The sequence below is a fragment of the Terrapene carolina genome, unplaced genomic scaffold (genome assembly GCF_002925995.2).
Source record: "Terrapene carolina triunguis isolate 2854851 unplaced genomic scaffold, T_m_triunguis-2.0 Scaffold69, whole genome shotgun sequence".
NCBI classification, from domain to species: Eukaryota; Metazoa; Chordata; order Testudines; family Emydidae; genus Terrapene; species Terrapene triunguis.
Genome location: NW_020664420.1, coordinates 11,556,833 through 11,573,501, shown reverse-complemented (window position 1 = coordinate 11,573,501; position 16,669 = coordinate 11,556,833). Strand labels below are relative to the sequence as shown.

Here is a 16,669-nt window from a genome sequence, read left to right as displayed (position 1 = left end):
ATACTAAATTACCACGGGGGCAACAACCAACTGCAGCCGCACCCTCTGCCCCAGCACTGCAACACTAAACCTGGACTAGTTAGGAGGGAAGGCCCAGTGAAGGGGGTAAGGGGCGGCTTGAGAGTGGCAGCTTCTGCCCCACAGGGCTGGGCCTGGCTTCCCACTCCAGACATTGCAACCTAGTGCATGGGTAGTGTAGGGCCCTACCAATTTAACGGCCATGAAAAACGTGTCATGGACCATGAAATCAACCCTCCCCTATGAGATCTAATCTCCCTTGCTGCTGGGATCTGAGGGCTCCTAGCTCCTAGTCTGGCCATGCTGCGGAGGGACAGGAGTTGTCCTTCCCCTACACAGCCACTCTTGGTGGGAAGATCAGACCCACCTCCAAAGGCAGCGCAGAAATGAGGGTTATATAGCCTCCCAGGGGCTTCCACTCCTGGTGGCTGCAGCTGGGGTGGGGGCAGCCCAGGCTCGGGGTTTCTGCCCCCTGCCACTCCTGCTGGGGGTTTGTAGCCCAGCGGGCCAGCTTGCCTTTATTATATTCACTGCTTTGCATTATATTCTGCTTTGCATTATATTCAGCAGTAATGCAAGAACCCTACAGGTCTCTATCCTGTAAGACATTAGCTTCAGCAGGTTAGCATAAGGCTTGAGGCCTATGAACTTTGAACAGATAAATGGCCCAATGGAAAACCCCAAGTATTTGGGGAGATGAAAATAGAATTTAAGGTGACGTTCTGACCACAGGTACATAAATCAACTACAGAAGTGTCCTGGCAATGAACTGACGTACACAACATGTACATGAGATATATCTAAGGCTAGCCTGTTTGCTTGCCTATGTATCTTTTCTTATATGTTTCTTATTTTCTTATGGGCTTAATTATTTGTTTTATTAGAATAGGTTTATAGGTTTATATTAGACTATATTTTGGCTGTAACGCAAGGGACTTACAGACCACATCCTGTATGTTGAACTAATGCAAAGTTAGCATACACGATTGGGACCTTTCACCTAGATAGATGGTGATGAGCTAAAGCATAAGATCCATATATGGCTGTGACCTTTAACATAAAGGATGTGTTGAAGTACGTTGGCATAGGGGGCTTCCTAAGTTCATACCCTATGAAACTTAACAGGTACGCCACAACATGGAAGTTGGAAAGAACCGAAATAACCGTTTGAGACAGAAATAACAAATGTGATACCTAACCACAAAAGGGCCATGGTAACTAATTGACGTTTACGATAATAAGTTGAAATCATTGATATAATAATCTATAGAAAAAAGACAGTCCAACATTAGTAAGGTGAGGAAATACAAATAAGGAAAAGGGGGAAAATCCCCTACTGAATATGCATAGAACATAGCGGTGTCAGCAAAACATATTATAAAAATGGCATCCCAGCCTAGGGGCGGTAGGAAAAAGAGATGTAGCCCTTGGGAGGTGCCAGAATGATGGCCACTGGTGATGACAGGGAAAGTGATGGTGATGAGGGCTAACATTTCAGGTTGTTCCACAAGGGATGGTGTGAGTATATGGATGTGCAGATGTACATTCTGTAGTATCTCTATCTACTTTACTGAGTTGAGGTGTTTGTGACTGTGCTAAATAAACTATATTTGTAAATATAAAAGAGTTCCGATAGTGTGAGTGTTGCAACTGTGCACATCGGGGTTCTCAACTATATAATAATTGAAATAATACTGGGCCTGACCTTGGGACAAGAACCTGTCAACCCTCAAAATAATAACTGGGGATTCTTAAGTAATCAACATAATTAATACACAATCTAAAGATCGGGCAACAGGCTTCCTCCGCTGCTCCATCTGGGGCAGCCCAGACACTGGGCTTCCTCCCCTGGCGGCACCTCCCAGGGCTTGGGGTGATCCATTAGGGGCTTCTGCCCTGGGGCTTCTTCCAGGGCTGGGGCACCCATTTTTCCTGGGGGGAAGGGCAAATTGGCAGGGGTCCCTGCCTTAATCTGTCTCTGGCATGGACTAGCAGCTACGAGCCCCTGGCTGGGGCACTCCCAGCAGCATGGGGGAGATCCTATCCACCTCTGCCTCCAGGAACTCTAACTGCAGGAAGCTTGGAGGGTATTGCTTTTAGAGCCCAGCACAGAAGTGAGGGTGGCAATCTTGGGACGCCCCTACAAGCTTTGCAACCCCTCTGCCCCCATGATCCCGTTTTGCGTCAGGACCCCCACGGTTACAACATTTCAGATATAAACATCTGAAATTGTGAAATTGAAGTAAAGCTTGCCAAAAGTTTTCTTTATAACCCTCAATGCTCCATAGTCTGTAGTTTGAAACTGCCTCTCCCATTTCCTGTAGCAGTGAATGGACACACAATAACTGATTATTAAAATATTTCGAGTACAGTATATCCTCCCTGTGTAACATAAATAGCCCGTATACTTTCCTGTTGTCTAGTTATTTTATGTCTCAGATGATTTTCTTTATCTTTCTGTTTTCAAGTTAGCTACTTCTTATAATGCCTGGAGCTCCCAATGGTAAATAATATTCTCATGCATCCATGGTAAAGTGTATATCCTTAAGTTAAAATTTGGCTAGCGAGGAATTTATTAAAGAAACATGGTTGACAATTATCCATTTATGTGAGTTGATTATTTCAGGATTATATTGGCTAGTTTCTTTATCTGTTCTTGCACACTATGGAGTAAATAATTCTCCTCCCACTGCTTCCTCCCCTCCCCCGCCAAGCTATTTGAAGGATCAATCTGAGTGAAAGTATGAAAATAATTGTTTGCAAGTTCTTTGGGGAGAATTTTCCTCTGGGATCATGTCCATCATATCTGCAGTTATGCATGTCCATCATGTTTCATTTTTTAGACGTACAAATAATGTTTTTTAAGTTCTAAAAATAAACAATTCACTAACAAAAACTTCATTATTAACCATCCTGTTCTCTTTATGAAGTACATACAGGGGACTTTATTCTAGCAAACCTCTAGCTGCAGATCCTACAGATTATAGAAGGTCCACTTTCATTATGGAAAGAAGAGCAATTTCTCCAATATGTATTTCAAAGATGATGAAATGAAAGAAAAAGAACCCTAAACCAAAATTTATTTTCCCAAAGTATCCTATAGTCCAAAGTCCTAGACTTCAATTTGTTGAGTAATCCATGTATTATAGACTATGCATATATCATATTTCTATCTCATACAGTTCATAACATAATGTTAAATACAATGCCTCCATAACTATAATCTCAGCTAAAAGCTATAATTTCAGTTAATTTTCCCAGGAGGCTCCCTTGCTCCCCAATGTCTAACCAATATATATTTAAATAGCATTTAACATTTTATAACCCATCTGGAATTCTAGAAGTAAAGGTTATAATCTGTGTAAACTCACTACCCATTAGCTTGCATTACTCATTTCAGTGTTGTCTAGTTTCAACTCAGCATACCATAGTATTTACACTGAACATAATTTATGGGTCTGAATCAGATCTCACACTGGTTTTATAGTTGACATGGGTGGCGTTATTCCTGGAAACCAGGAGTAACTGCTGTTCAGTCAGGTCAGAATCAGATGAACAAGCTGCATGTTTGTGTAATGACAACAGCAAGATTTGGTATCAGAGCAGGATCATAGTAACTAGAGACAGAAAAGAATTATAAGCTTTTCGGATTTACCCCCTACTAGACACTATACTGGATATCTCCAATAGACTATGTATCAGCCATTGAATAGATGACACTCCTAATTTTAAGTTCATAGGCTGGCCAAGGATATTAGCAACTAACTAAAATGCCAGTACCCATGATTTTACAAATCTCATGGAGGAAAAATGGTCAGCTATTTATTTTCCCCATAATGTTACTTTAGGGAATAAAAAGAGTATTAATTTATCTAATGGGCTTTTTGATAAGCCTGACCCTGGCTATCAGAAAAAGAAAACTCTGTTAGCTCTTTTACATGTCTTGGACACTGTTCCCTCAAAATTAATGGTTACAAAAGGGGGTATATAACTATTTTATAAAAGACTATATTGAAACTTCATTAGGCTCTCGTAAATACTCACCAACCGAGAATACTGGATTTAACAGGTCATTGTCTATGCCTTAGCAAGAAGCAGATTGTCATGGTTGCTAGGGGTAACCCTTAGTTTGAGGTCTGTGGACAGGCCAAAACTGAACAGCTGTGCAGTGCAGAGCTCATACTGAGTGTGAAAGATATGGTGACCGTATATTGACTAAATTTAAACAGAGAGGGCTATGTACTTCCCACCATGGTCGGCCCCAGCACTTAATTTGTATTTATAGCTGGCTTCTCTGCCATCTGTGCATGCTGGCCTTCTCAACATCTCAGAGGAATTGGAGTGGCATTGTTTGAAGATCTGATTAAATAGCCAGGAAAAAGTAATCCATCATTTATAAAGGGAAATGGAGACAGTTACAATAGTATCCCGTAGCTCTTTAGGATTTTGTCTTCATTTTCTTTTACTTTCATTCTAATCCAATGCCAAACATAATAAACACTGACCAAAAGTACAGAATTTACTGACAGCATTTGAACATCTACGTGGAAACAGTAATGAATTATCCCATTTCCTTTAGACTGGTCCTATTGAGAAATAAAACTACATTACAGTTCACGATGGCCCCTTTTCTCCAGGGTTGCACCTGTCTAAATATATTCCAGAAGCATGAGCTAAATGCAAGATTCAGCTTTAAAAAAAAATCAAACCCTTCCCCCCACAAAAAAACCTCTTTTCCTCCCATTATGATGTTTAATCGGGATGAACTTATTTTTAGGATCGTTCTGATCCCAGCTGCCCATCTTAAATATCAGTGGGGTTATGTACTATGTATAGTTACTGTGCCAAGGTTTTTTCTTTAAGCACCTTCTTATGTTCATGTTTCCCCCAAAGGAAAGGTAGCACCTTTTCTAGCCATTGGTGACTCTGCACAGAAGGGGAGAAATACTCATCTGGCTTGATTCTGCACTGTCCGGGTGCAGAGTGCTGAGCGCATAAAGGCCAAGTAAAAAGTGATGAGCCATACAGGGAGCACAAGGGTAGCCTGATCCTGCTGTGCAGACATCCAGTCTATTAATAGCATGAGTCAGGTCTAAGAGGAGAGTTGCACAGTGAAGCGTCTCATTAGCACAATGAGGATGAAAATCGTGCTGCTGTCCAGGGTTCCCATTAAGCAATGTCATTGCGTAGCTGCATCCCCTGGTAGCAGGCACAGTTCACAGTGGGGGATTATTGCACAAGGAAGCTGGCTCGGGGTGCGGGCTGGGAAGTGATCCATGCCTTCCCCAGATGCTGCTGGTGTTTCATTTTGGACATGGGTTGGTCGGAGAAAGAATGAGTGAATGAAGGAGGGATTGGATAGCAAGGGAGAGGGAATGGGAGTGACAAACTGCTAAGAGGTTTAAAATTTGAGCTCAGGCAGTCATTCATTCTGTACTCAGGAACAAACATAGAGAAAGGACATTGGTCCTGTTCCCTTTTCTGTTTACCGTGTGTACTTGTTGTAAGGGAAATGCTATGCCAGGGACTGGAGACTTACAACTACTCAGTGAGGAGCATTGGACCTAGCAGTTAACCTTGGTTGTGCCCACCTGGAGTTACCGCTTGCATTTGCATTACAGTGCATCTACCTGGCATATTACTGCCCACAGGACAAAGGCTTGCAGCATCAAAGCCTTTCAGGAAATCAATGGTCTTTAACAACACATTACAATGTTATTAGAGTGTTCCATATTACTAGTCTAAAACACTACAGTGGGTGGGTGTGTTACTGAAGTTATGGGCCATTACTGGAGAACGCTGTTTTTTCAAATAATGGCAGAGTTTAAGTAAAGCTTAACAATTTTAAAATAATTCTGTGCACACTTTTCAAACCAAATTCTATAGCATGGGCTATAAAACAGGTCAAACAAGATGATCAAAGTGGTCCCTTCTGGTTTTAAAATCTATCAACAACTATGAACTACCAATTTTCTACTTTTTCCAGTCCAGGTCAGGGTGTGAACGAACTATGGCTGCATCTACGCTACAAGCTAGGGTGGTGATTCCCGGCTCGCAAAGACATACCTGTGCTAGCTCTCATTGAGCCAGCATACTAAAAATAGTGGCATAGTTATGACCGCATGGGCAGCCACCCCAAATATGTACCTATGGGGTCCAGGTGGGTTTGTACTGGAGGTGTCTAGCCCATGACACTCCTCATCACTTGTCGTACTACCGCAGCTACACTGCTATTTTTAGCACACTAGCTCAGTGAGAGCTAGCGCAAGTATTTCTACAGGGCTGGGAATCACATCCCTAGCTCCAAGTGTAGATGTAGCCTATAGTTCTGAATATTCCACAATTCTACATAATTAACAAATACAGCAGAACCCACTTCAAGTAAACGACTATCCTATAAAACACAGAAAGCACCTTAAAGGCATTTATAAATGTTTTACCTTATCTGGTTTAAAATGAATACATCGTTTTTATGTATTTACAGTTTAATATTCCATAAAGAAACAAACCCCACCAGTATTGTCACAAGAAAGGACAGTTTATAATTCTTGTGAAACTATTCATTTCTGTGCCACAGAAACACACCTTTGTTCCCTTGATGTATAAGAGACACCAGCCTTTCAATCAGGACTCTTTGCTACCCCCGCCATCACAGTGCTAAATTTCACCTACCTTTTCCCCTATGACAAATATTCTGAGTGTTCAATGTGGAGCCATACAGTATTTTATTCTCCATTCCGTATGGACTGTTTCTTCCATCTCCCACCCCCACACACACACTCTCCCCCTGGCCCTTTATAATCCCCAGCCTCTTCTCATATTTCAGCAAGATGAACCCAGTGGTTGAAAGGGAAGACACCGTCTTTGATTTTTCATGCTGAGATTCTGACCTCCAGTGTCACTTCTGGGATGCACCTAGCATCTGTAATTGTCCCAGTGACAGAGAGTCTCAAGGTTACACCAAGACAGACCTGCGTCTCCCCTAGTGCTAAGAAGGAACACACTGTTATAAGTCAAGCCATCCAGCTAGCTAAATATTTTTTAACATGCCTGAGTATGAAGGCGGGGGGGGGGGGAGAAGGGGGGAATAGTAGGTGCCCAACTAGGATTTATGCTAATTGTATTAATCGCTGATATGATTCTCTGTGTCCTTTGTATCTTACCCGGCTCAGGGATGATTAGCTGTGCACTGGTCTGTGCATTCCCAGCATCATTTTCAGCTACACACTGGTAAAAACCTTCATCTGACTTTACGAGGCCCAGAATCCGCAAGTTGCTGCCACCCTAGAGAGACAAAGAGGGGAGAGGGGAAGGGGAGGGAAATAATTAGACAAAACTGTCAAACTGAACATCACTTGTTAAGGAGCTTCAACAATATTTTGTTTGTGAAACAAGAGCAGAGAGTATTAGGAAACCTCAGCCTCCGTTCATATTGTCTTTGACTCCAGTGGATTGTAATAAAATGCACGTTCATTGGAATCAACTGATTCCTTTTGTTCTCTTTGCACCACTCTGTTACAAGGATGGTGCTTGTGCCCTTATTCACTCGGGTACAGAGGAGGGCTAGCCCAACACCCTATGCAACAGTTAAACCCCATATTAAAAGCTAGAGTGGGACTTGAGTGGTGAATAGGGCTTTGTGTTGGCTCTTTGCAGCAGGGGAGATATAAAAGAACTTCCAACTTTTGTACCTTGTGTACAAACAGCATTCTGAAGGTCAGATCCTACATCATGACATGAGACCCAAAGAACAGAAGAGTTACTCAATGTGTGCTGCTGGTGCGCAGGATTTCAGTTTTAGCTACTGCTATCACAAGCAGAATTAAGTGACGTGGCAAATGTTGGCTTCTAAGGGACAATTCTTTGCATAAGAAAAGGCTGCAAGAGAGATTCCCTTGCTATAAATATTTCTTCAGGAAATAAAAATTGAAAGGATAATTCCCCTCCCCATTATAATAATAATAAAGGGACTTTCCATTCTTTGGCAAGTACATTTATTGCTGTCTGATCCTCATAACAAACAGTGATGCTGCATAAAGTAACACGAACTTGTGATTCCATATAACTGAGTAAATCTTCTCCACAAGAAAAATATGGTAAAAACCAACCTTTATTCATTGGAAGATGTTTAATTTACAGGAACGTAGTCCATTTTATTGATTAGAATGTGCATTCACTAGGAAATTGGTACTAAATATTGCAATCTGATCTATATGAATGAGACATGCTAACCTTCTTATGCCAAAGTCATCAAAAGAAAAATATTATCTCATGGCCTGTGGATATTTTTATCATGCTGTAACAAAAGATAGACATATTAGGGATGGGATTTTCCGAAGCACTCTGCAGGGTCTCAACTCTGCTCCCATTGAAATCAATGATAAAACTCTCGTTGACTTTCATGAGAGTAGTTAGGCCAATGCTTTTGAAAATTCCACCATTGATGTTTAACTTTTAATGCCTCACATATAATGCTATTTGTGTAATAAAAGATGGGAATGTGACATGATATCACACTATCAATTATGTGCTTTGGCGACAAAATTGTATACATGTCAAATGACCATTATCATTATTAATTTAACTGTGGTGAAAATACTTTGCATTTGAAGACACTGATGGATCGTCACTGAAAGATCAAGTTCTGCAAATATGTTCTAAAACAGATTTGAAAAAAATGTAGGGAGGGATGCCAGCTGAATGTCATACCTGTGGCAGAAATATCTGTTTCACTTTTAACGCCAAATGAAATTACACAGGGGAAGAAAATGCTAAGAAACTGCAAGATCTGCACACGTCTGTGAATTCCAGATGGCATTTGTTAGCTCCCTTTTAAGATATCTACCTTTCTCACTTATGATTACTTAAAATGTGTACAGTAGTGTATCCTTAAAACAGAGGCTTGAGGATATTAAGCCCTGTTTCCCCTTTGTCCGAGTTTATCCCCACTGTTGCATTGTGGCTCACAGCCTGTTTTCTCTAGCTAGAAAGGTGTTACCCCTTTGCTCATGCAGATGTGTCAAGTATCACTAACCTCCATTGTAATTGTTGATCCGCTATCTTCAAATTTAAACATATCTATTTTTAAAAGGACAGACTAAGAAGGTGTGCATTTAACAATAAGCACAGTTGATGATTGACCACTGTTGTATTCTTCATCCTCCCACATTCACTTCCTTCCCTTTGTCATCCCTTACTAACTTATGTCTGAAAGTGTAATTTCTTCAGAGCGTGGATTCATCATTTTTTGTCTGTAGTAAAGCATCATACGTGACGCGGATGGCACTTTATCAATAACAAGTGATAAATAATAATAATTTAATTGAAAATGTGACATGAAGTTATGGTCAATGTTCTGTGCTTGAGGAGATCCTTAACAAAAATCTAAACCACTGTTGAACGAAAGAGTAAGGGCCTGATCCAAATCCCAGTGGAATCAGTGGGAAGACTTCAATGGGCTTTGGGTCAGACCGTAATAGAGCACTCTGGTGCCATATCCCCTTTGTCCACCAGGAGGCAAGAGAGATTTGATCTGTTTTGCTTAGATGTTTCCTGCTTCTGCTAAACTAGTTAAAACACTGGTTATGAAAAGAATGAACAAATCAGAAATAAAAACATACTTTAAGTCAAATACTGAATTTGCAATGATAAAAGTCAGATAATTACCACTATCTGAAAATAATCACTAGGAATGACCACTTCTCCATTCTTGATCCAATCCACGGTAGGGACAGGCTTACCAGAGACAGCACATTCAAACTCAATGTCCATACTTTCATAGGCATAGAGGTTTGAAGGGTGATTTAAAAACCATGGAGGAACTGCAAGGGGAGAGATAAAAACCAAAACAAGTAGTGAGTGGATGTGAATGTAAATTTAGCAACCCAATAATTTCACTAGGCCTGGAAAATATTAGACACAAATAGAAAACATATCTGCAAATCAAATTATTTCCCCAAACCCTCCGGTTTTTTTTTTAAATCAAATACTAGGGAAAACATTTATTTTAGTGAATACAGTTTAACACTCATATGATTTTTGCAAAAAAGGAAGCTTGAGAACCCAGTATGGAGTGAAGATTTGTGTGAAAGGTAAGGTAAGATTTGTGTGAAATATACACAATAAGCACCTTGAGTAACCAGGGGCCTGATCCAAAGCTCATTCAATGGATCAGGTGCCAAAAGCATGCACAAACGTGACGTGCACATTAATATGCAGGTAGGTAGCTTTTAGACAAGTACATTGACTATCAGTGCAGAATGAAGTATATTTAGGCTTGAGAAAACAGTTTCATATAACCAAGTGGAACTTGTGACTGGATTTACAAAATATGAGGATTTCACTAATAAGAATGAATTTTGTCCATGATGATAGAAAGAAGAAACAATCTGACTTATCTTTGCTGAAGACAAATTCTTATTAAGATAGCAATTATCTGTTGCCTTGTATTACTATAATGTATTCCCACTTTTGCAGTATGGTATACGATATGCTAATTTAATTTAATTTCATCATTACCATAATACTGGTATGATGGAGATTTGCAATTTGAGGAAAACTGCTAATAACATCAAATTTCTAATGAGCTCCCTGTCACAGAAAAAACAATTCACATACAGTTCATCAGCTTTCACAGGGGAACAATGTTCACTATTTTGAATATTCATAGTTGCTAGGAAGCCAGATTACATTCATTTCTAGGTAGCATCCATGACTTCTCGTTTGAACAGAAAATGCAATTGTATTTCTCAAGCAACCATTTCCAATGTCTGATTTATAATATATCCAAATCCATTAAAGGGGGGGGGGAGAGAACAACTGACATGAAAAGACTGTTCACGTTGTGAAAATCGAGCACTCAAAAGTTAGAAAATAACAGAAAGAATTTGACTCCTTGTGCTTATACATTATGATTGTGTATTTAATTAAATGACCACAGGTCTCCTGCTTCTTTTAGTGCACAGAATGGATGTGACTCACTTTATTAGCTGTTATTCAGTATTTTGTTTTCTCCTCATTGTTCAACATGTGGCCCTGTGCCTTTTTATTATTTATTTGGCATACGCAATCTGGTCACGCCAAGTCACAGTGTTCTTATCAAGGATGTTCAAGGCACAAAGACCTCAGTTGCAGTTCTCAACAATGTGTGTCATAGCTTGTGGCTGCCCACATTGACATAGTGGATTGTCTCTAAACCACTACCGAAATTCCACTGCAGGCTTATTTACTGCATATTATTAAGACCCAGACCTTACAAATTTCCTCCTGGGCTTTTCTACGGCACTCATCACTATAATTTCTGTGCATTTCAAATTAATGAATTAATTTTCATAACATCCCTGTGAGGTGAGGGGCGAGTATCCCCATTTCACAGATGGGGAGCTGCGATACCAAGAAATTAAAGGTCAAAAGTGTCCAATAATTTTGATTGCCCAACTTGCGATCTGATTTTTTCAGAGTACACAGCACTATATAGCACTTTACATGTTTAAAACTCAGCTCTCACGGACGGTCTATTGCAGTTGTGAGTGCTCAGCACTTCTGCAAATTAGACCTCAGGGTCTCAAGTTGGCCACCCATAAAATGAAGAACACTGTGGCCACCTGTGAAAAGTTTTGCTTAAGTGACTTATCCAAAATCACATAGGAAATCTGTGGCAGGCAGAGATAGAATCCAATTCTCCAGGCTGGCATTTAATTGCCTTAGCCATGAGTCCATCCTTACTCTTCCTGCAATCTCCTGCCTCACTTACTACATACCTTCAACTTGTGCAACAAAGGAAGTAATGTTGTGACTCAGGAATCTTATGTTCCACTGCAGGTTCCGAGGGGAATATTATCTAGGAGTTATAGACTCTTCTGCCCAGGACCCTTGAAACCCTCAGAACTTCTCACCATAACAGCAACTCCTATCAGACCTGATAAACTCACTACATCTAACATGACACTTTGATATCATTTATCCCCAGATAATGTCATTAAGGGATTAAATGAAAGTCACAGTGACACACTAGTCATCATAAGCATTGTGAGATGTATCTATAGGTGGTGTGTAAGTTATAGAGGGGTAGCCGTGTTAGTCTGTATCAGCAAAAACAACGAGGAGTTGAAGTGGGTTATAGCCAATGAAAGCTTATGCCCAAATAAATTTGTTAGTCTCTAAGGTGCCACAAGGACTCCTTGTTGTTTTTGTGTAAGTTATGTGTACCTACTAAAATATATTTTAAACCATGTAACAAGGCAAAGGTAATAAACAGGTTTTCTGCCAGACAAAAGCATGTCTATTCACCTACTCCTATCTTTGATGTAAATTAAGCATTGTAAGTCAAACACAATAAGAGCTACATTTGCATTCCAAGTCACCATGAGGATATGATGTCAACACTGGGGTCAGCACATGGAAGAACAAACAACAGAAGGGCTCTAACTAGGGGACAAGTAAAGCACTTTGTTATCCAATCATGGAGGAAATCCCTTGAATGGTATGGGTGGTTCATGAAAACTTGGATCCTGGTTATGACTGAAAACCAGAAGCTCTGTCAAAGACTGAACTCTTGGGACAAAATCTACTTTATTAAATAGGAGAGGTAACCATTAATATGTGTAGACCTAGGACTGCATTTTATGTTTTTTCATTATATGTGTAACCATTTCTGTATCCTTACTCATTATTTCTTAAATCTTAATCTTTGATAATAAATGTAGGATTGTTTCACTATAGCCATATATATCCATGATCTGGAGTTGTACCAATCAAGCTGTGTGTATGCTGTTCTCTCGGGACTCACAAATTACTGTGAGTGTCCAGTGATAGGGGCTGGACATTACAGACAGATGCTTCAGAGAAGCTTGGAGACTGGGGTACACCAGATGTTAACCTGCAAGGCAAAGTAAGAGCTGGCAGAGCCATGAGGAGATTATTTGGGTGACTAATTGGCTGGTGGTGTCAGGGAGCTGACACCCAGTTTAGCACCAGCAAGTCTCTCTCTCTCTCTCTCTCTCTCTCTCTCTCTCTCTAAGATGGGGGGTAACATGGTGACTCACTATCCCAGGCACCTCGAGATGTGTTACACCCCTCTAGCCTGTCCTTGTCCTTTCCCCAGTTTCTTCTCTACCTCCCCCGCAGCTCAGTCAGGGTGCTTAATGATCAGGGATACCTAAAAGAACAAGGCCCAGAACCGGGGTAGCTAACGTAATCCCAATTTTTTAAAAAGGCTCCAGCGCTGATCCTGACAATTACAGGCTGGTAAGCCTAACTTCACTACCAGGCAAATTGATCAAAACTATAGGAAAGAACACAATTATCTGAGACACAGATAAACATGATATGTTGGGGAAGAGTCAGCATAGCTTTTGTAAGGGCAATCATGCCTCACCAGCTATTAGAATTCTTAGAGGCTGTCAACAAGCATGTGGACACGGGTAATCCAGTGGATATAGTGTACTTGGACTTTCAGAAAGTCTTTGACAGGGTCCTTCACCATAGGCCCTTAAACAAACTAAGCAGTCAAGGGATAAGAGGGAAGGCCCTCTTATGGATCAGTAACTGTTTAAAAGATAGGAAACAAAGGGTAGGAATAATTTTTCACGATGGAGAGAGGTAAACAGAGTGGTCCCCTAAGGATCTGTACTTGGACCTGTGACATTCAACATATTTATAAATGATCTGGAAAACAGGGTAAGCAGTGAGGTGGCAAAAACTGGAGACGATACAAAATTACTCAAGATTGTTAAGTCTAAAGCTGAATGGGGTGACTGGATGACAAAATATCAGATGAGATTCTATGTTGATATGTGCAAAGTAATGCACATTGGAAAAAATAATCGTAACTACACATACAAATGGACAGTGTCTACGTTTGCTGTTACAACTCAAGAAAGGTCTTGGAGTCATTGTGGATAGTTCCCTGAAAAGATTTACTCAATGTGAAGTTGCAGTCAAAAAAGCTAACAGAATGCTAGGAACCATTAGGAAAGACACAGATACTAAAACACAAAATATTATAATTCCACTATATAAATCCATGGTACGCCCACACCTTGAATACTTTGTTCATCCCATTTTACGAAAGAGATATTAAAATTGGGAAAAGTACAGAGAAGGGCAACAAGAAGGATTAGAAGTACGGAACAGCTTCCATATGAGGAGGGATTTAAAAAACTGGGGCTGTTTGGTTTAGAAAAGAGATGACTAAGGGGGAATATGGTAGATGACTATAAAATTATGAATGGTGTGGAGAAAGTGAATAGGGAAGTGTTTTTTACCCCATCACATAACAAGAACTACAGGTCACTCAATGAAATTAATAGACAGCAAGTTTAAGACAAGCATAAGGAAGTACTTCTTCACACAATGCACAGTTAACCTGTGAAACTCATTGCCATGGGATGTTCTGAAAACCAAAAGTATAACTGGGTTAAAAAAGAATTAGATAAGTTCATCAATGGCTATTAGTTAAGATGATCAGGAATGCAACCCCATGCTATGGGTGTTCCTAAACCTCCAACTGCCAGAACCTGGGAGCAGATGACAGGGGATGGATCGCTTGAAAGTGCCCTATTATGTTCATTCCCTCTGAAGCATCTGGCACTGGACAATGTCAGAAGACAGGATACTGGGCTAGATGTTCTGATCAAGAACCATGGCTCTTCTCTGGTATAAGAGAATGCTCTGCTGGAAGAGCAAAGCTCATTTATGCAGGACTCAGATCTTTCTGAGGGGCCATCGAAGGATGGAATGAGCTCCTGCAGCATCTCAGAACCACCACACATCTCACCACTTTTCACTCTAAGTGTGAGGCATACTTTAATAAAAACACACAGCAGCAGAAACTTTTTTAATCCACAGACTATTTCCTCCTCACAAGAGGGAGAGAGAAAGAAGAACTACATGGGGCAGATGCTTCTTTTTAATGAACTCTTGGTAGGCAATCATATACCCCAGTGATAGATTAGAATAGGGTTACCATATTTGAACATTCAAAAAAGAGGAGACTCCACGGGGGCCCCCGGCCTGGCCCCAACTCCACCCCTTCCCCGCCCCCATTCCAACCCCTTCCTGAAAGTTCCCACCCCAACTCTGCCCCCTCCCTGCCCCATTGGACCCCTTCCCCAAATCCCCTCCCCGGCCCCACCTCCTCCCCTGAGCACACCGCATTCTCCCTTCTCCCCACTCCCTCCCAGCGCTGGGAGCTAGGGGGGAAAGTGGGAACTCTCTGGAGTGATCAACATTCACTTTCTTTCTTGAATGATCAACTCTTCTTTGGGGAAAAATAGTAATGGCAAAATCCCGGATGTTTTTAGATATTTAAAAATTCCTCCCAGACGGCCATTTAAGAACCAAAAACCTGGACATGTCCGGTAAAATACGGACGTATGGTAACCCTAAATGATTAGAATAGAAAATAGGTTCTTCTCTCCTTCCTTTTTTTCTCCTCTCTCTACCTTTCTTTACTTTTCCTATTTCTTCTGTTCTTTTCAGAAGAAATGAAACAGAATTAATCTCCCAGAACACTAGCAGGAGAATGGAAGGGATACAGGTACATACTGGGCCACATGCAATACTGTAAGTTACTTTAATACACAGGATTGTTGAACAGAGAACAGAAATATCATATTTACCAAAGTATAGTATAAAAAGAGCTAGTAGCATCCACAATCTTTAATTTTATGAAAGCTTCTTAGCGTCAGTTTCATGTCATGCTTACCAAAATACAGATGTGATATTGTATAGTTGTAGATAAGGTATTTATTTTAATCCTTCACCAATTATGTAGTCATAGTGATAAATTAAACTAAACTGATTCCAAAGCACAGATTCATGGTCAGAAATAAATTGACCCCAAGTCCAGCAAACCTCAATTTTTAATCAGAGCTCCCATACACCTCACATTACCTCCAGTGAGAGGCAATAATATTTACTTGTAAAAAATCAGTGACAAATCATTTTTCAATTCACTTTAGGAACACTGAATCGGTGTTTTGAATGAATGAGGAACAAGAATCTTTTATAACTTCCCAACTCAAATCTGTAGAAGGGGAACAACATGAGGGCGAGCCACGAGACTGCTCTAAAGAATAATTTTGTAGAGCTTTTCTATTTATATGAGCAGATAGACTTGTGCAATGCAGTCAAGAATAGATGTTCACTTGTTTCGCCTACTTGTAAGTAACTAGAAACCATCTTTTAATTCTGGTCTAGGAAGTGGCATCAATGAACCAAAGGCTCCTTTTTTCCACTCCAGCTTCTGTTCTTTAGTCTATGTAAGGTTACGTTTCCATTGCTTTGAAATTCCAAGTTTTTCCACTAGCATTTCAGAATGATCTACTGGAACTTCTCTCCCTAGCACTTCACAGTGATATATCAAGGACAATAGACAGCCTACAATGTGACATATGTTTTGCTCTATACAGCAGGAACATTCAGCAGTGTGTGGGCAGTTAATATCATAGTGATACAGTGTTGTCTAGTGCAGTGGTTCTCAAATTGTGGTCCACGGACCACCAGTGGTCCGCAAGCTCCATTCAGGTAGTCCATAGATAGTTCCCTCTAAGGTGCATGCCTGGGCAGCCGTACACAGGAGAATGAAGGGCCACCCACCTAATTAGTGGAGCCATGCAGGCGTGGCTCCACTAATTAGGTACCTGGACCC

The 16,669-nt window shown here is 40.6% G+C and overlaps 1 protein-coding gene across 1 annotated transcript in view; it reads right to left on the bottom strand.

The window, feature by feature from the left end:
- The window catches only part of DCC (DCC netrin 1 receptor), a 902,832-nt gene that overhangs the window by 347,113 nt on the left and 539,050 nt on the right, over window positions 1-16,669 (bottom strand). The window contains exons 6-7 of the mRNA XM_026649009.1: window positions 9,685-9,839; window positions 7,182-7,302 (exon numbers count right to left, since the gene is read on the bottom strand). Of these exons, the coding sequence (XP_026504794.1) occupies window positions 7,182-7,302; window positions 9,685-9,839 (276 nt within the window). The remainder of the gene's footprint in view (window positions 1-7,181; window positions 7,303-9,684; window positions 9,840-16,669) is intronic.